Source organism: Lycium barbarum, chromosome 8 (assembly GCF_019175385.1).
Source record: "Lycium barbarum isolate Lr01 chromosome 8, ASM1917538v2, whole genome shotgun sequence".
Lineage (NCBI taxonomy): Eukaryota > Viridiplantae > Streptophyta > Magnoliopsida > Solanales > Solanaceae > Lycium > Lycium barbarum.
Window position 1 is genome coordinate 34011523 of NC_083344.1, and position 3720 is coordinate 34015242.

General features: G+C 40.6%; 1 protein-coding gene across 1 annotated transcript; it reads right to left on the minus strand.

Annotated features, from left to right (window-relative positions):
* Positions 1 to 2658: 2658 nt before the first annotated feature.
* LOC132607789 (uncharacterized) lies at positions 2659 to 3252 on the minus strand. The gene is made up of 2 exons (XM_060321866.1): positions 3102 to 3252; positions 2659 to 2984 (listed from the first exon to the last, which is right to left on the minus strand). Exons 1-2 carry the CDS (start codon positions 3250 to 3252, stop codon positions 2659 to 2661), a joined length of 477 nt encoding a protein of 158 aa, XP_060177849.1.
* Between the last annotated feature and the right edge of the window lie 468 nt (positions 3253 to 3720).

The following is a 3720-nucleotide window of genomic DNA, read 5'->3' on the forward strand; positions in this document are numbered from 1 at the left end:
GCAGAAGCCGACAAGGCTTTATTTCCAATTTAGATAATCTCCAGAAAAATTTCGGCAGAGTTTCGTTTGTTTTACGGACTATCCCATATACCCTGCACGCAGAAAATACCAGCAAAGGCCACAGAGGGCCAACAAAGCAACATTTAAATATATGCGGACCGGCCGCCGCGGCGAATGGGATCGCCCAAACACAACATAAACACACAACTGTACAGAAAGACCCCAACCCACAACTATGTCCACAGACCTCTAAACAGACCGACAAAATCATATGACGGGACAGGGCCCCGCCGTACCCATGAACGAGAATATACATATGTAGAAGTGACAGACTATACCAAAAGATGGCTCTGAATAAGAGAGCACTCCAAATGGCAGAATAGGATCCTAAGCAGACGGATCAGCAAACCTGTCGTCGGTACCTGCGCGGCATGACAACGCAGCCCCCGAAGAAAGGGGGTCAGTACGAAATATGTACTGAATATGTAAAGCCTGAAGTACGGAGACAAAATCATAACTGGTGCAGGACATACAGAAAATAAACAGAAAATCCAGAGTATCAGATACATAATTTCAAAACATGCAGAGTGTGTACAGAAACATATGTCATATCAAATCCGGCCCCTGCCAAGGGACTTGGTAGACAGAACGTGGCCACCCTCCCGACGCTGGTGCCACAACACAGAAGAATCAGAATGGGGCATAACCCCGTCACATAATATATCATATCAGATGGCCATAGCAAATCATATCAGAACAAGCGTACATGGCACAGCATACTCCACAAACCCACGTACGCGTATACCTGCCCCCTCACATCGAGGCACGACGAACAATGCAAAGGATCACGCTTGACAACATATCCTGGCCCGGGCTCAGTGTGGGAAACATTGGGGCATCCACGAATGGAGTAGTGAGAAACTAAATGCAGTTAAAATATCATAAACATTTTCGGAGACTCGATGAGGCATATCAATGACAAACCAGTTTAATGAAGTCAGACGGGATTGTAATAGGTGGGTTTCAGATGTCATAATGAATTACAGAAGCATAACCTTTCTGGAGTCGTTCCAGGTGACAAGACGATTCATAATACTTAAGGAAATATTTAAAATAGTTTTTGTTTAGTACTTAAAAGAGCAGTCAGAACATTCCTTTCACAACCGTTCGAAAACAGGCCTTAAGTACAATAAGGGTAAAACCGGGAATAGTGGGCCCACCTCGGAACAAACAAGGCGGTGGGCTCAAATTACGCGTTTTCAGCTTATGGGGTCACCTACGAAGGTTCTACGGACATTCTATAACTTTTCATAAAGTTTTGGGGAAAGTTTGCATAATTTTCAAGAAAGCATACAGAAAGGGTTCAATCTTACTGAAGGAAAAAGTGAGATTTTCAATTGCGGATTCATTTACATAGCAAGCATCACAATAACACACTAACACACTAAACTACTTAATTCATTTCTATCCCAAGCCAAACACACCCTACGGCCATATGCCCATTTTATCAATATCAACTAAATTCATTTCACTTCCAATTCCCATATGCATTTCATCACAACCATAACTAGAATATAACATGAATTCAACACATTATGGCTATACAATTTATACATACACACGGCTACACATCATATTCCAAACGCATTTTACAAACTTCCATTTTTCCATACAATCAACACATTTCTATATGCTACAACACAAACAAGACTTTATAACACAAGAATAAGGAATAAATTCTCACCTTTTCCTCAAGTCTTCTTCTCTTGAACTTTTGTTCACTTTGATGAAATAAGGTCTCCTTTCTCCAAACCAACTACACCAAGTTAACAAGGGTACTAAACTTAGTAGAAATTCAACAAGACAAGAATTTTTGGAGCATTATTTGTAATGGTGAATTTTCCCTAGGGTCACCCGAAACCCCTTTCTCTTGCTCTCTCTTTGTTTTGTTCTTTCTCTTCTAATATTTTCTTGAACTTTCCTATGTATATAATAGTCCCTTAATTAAAATGTCACATGCTTACCATGTGACTTGGGTTTGGGCCAAGTATGTTGGCCGGCCACCCCGTTTGTGTTGGGCCCAAATTTCCTTCATTCATTTTGGGCCCAATGACGTAGGGCTCACCTTCTGTAATTCCCGAAACTAATTTCCAAAAAGTCCAAATTTTCCCTTAGCCTTATGCAACACTTCCACATTAATATTCTTTCATACACAACTCCTATGTTAAATAAAAATTAATTATAACCTTATTTCTTACAAGTCAAGAATATTTCCAAATTTTTCCAACGTGTTAAAACACGGGATATAACAACCTAGCTCAAAGAGCGCCTACATATCTTGTCGCAGAAGGAATCTGGTCGAACGTTGTTCGGAATAAAAGTAAATGAGCTTTTGGTTATTACTAATATGCGACCGGGTCCCAAATAGACTGCCTACGTATCCCACTATGAGGAAGTCAGGTCATTGCGTAGTTCATATTACAAAAGTTGTTTTGTTTTTTCCTATATATTACAATACGATTACAAGCAAAAGGAAATAACTAATACAAGCAAATAGAATAACAATTACAAGCAAAGAGTACTATTACAAACTGAGAAACTTCGTCTTCATGTATAGTAGCACTTGATTGCATCTGAGTTTATCGGTTTTGGCCACTGTTATCTATCCATTTCCGCTAGTACTACCGCTCTTTCGGAGAGTACTTTGCGGACCACATAAGGACCTTGCCAGTTGGGAGCGAACTTTCCTTTGTATTCATCTTGGTGTGGGACAATTCGCTTGAGCACCATTTGCTCGATCTGGAAAAGTCGAGCCCTAACTCGTTTATTGAAGGATCTTGCCATCCTTTGGCAGTATAATTGACCGTGGCATATGGAAACCATCATTTTCACGTCGATTAAGGCCAACTGTTCGTATCGTGCTAGGACCCATTCAGCATTATCCAGCTCAGCTTCTTGAATGATTCTCATAGAAGGTATCTCAACTTCGGCAGGTATGAATACTTCAGTACCTTAGACTAGCAGGTATGGAGTTGCTTCTGTTGAAGTTCTAGTTGTAGTACGGTATCCCAATAAAGCATAAGGCAACTGCTCGTGACAACCTTTGTAATTATCGATCATTTTCCTCAATATCCTCTTGATATTCTTGTTTGCTACTTCTACGACTCCATTCATTTGTTGCTGATAAGCTATCGAGTTTAGATGAGTGATCTTGAGTTTCTCACAAATATCCTTCATTAGATGGCTATTCATATTTGCTCCATTGTCAGTTATGATGGACTCGGGTATACCGAACTGGCATATGATGTTTTTTCGCACGAAGTCGGTTACCACTTTCTTTGTCACTGACTTGTGAGATGTTGCTTTCACCTATTTGGTGAAATAATCATTAGCGACTAAAATGAATCGGTGACCATTTGAGGCTATGGGTTCAATGGGTCCAATGACATCCATGCCCCAAGCAACAAAGGGCCATGGTGAGCTCATATCATTTAGCTCACTTGGTGGTACTCTGATTAAATCACTGTGGATCTGGCATTGATGGCATTTTTGCAGATATTTGCAACAATCACTCTCCATAGTCATCCAATAATACCCGGCTCTGAGAATCTTCCTGGCCAATACGAATCCGTTCATGTGGGGTCCATAAGTCCCTGCGTGTATTTCTTTCAGCAATCTGGTGGCTTCGCCGACATCTACACATCGTAGCAATTCCAAATC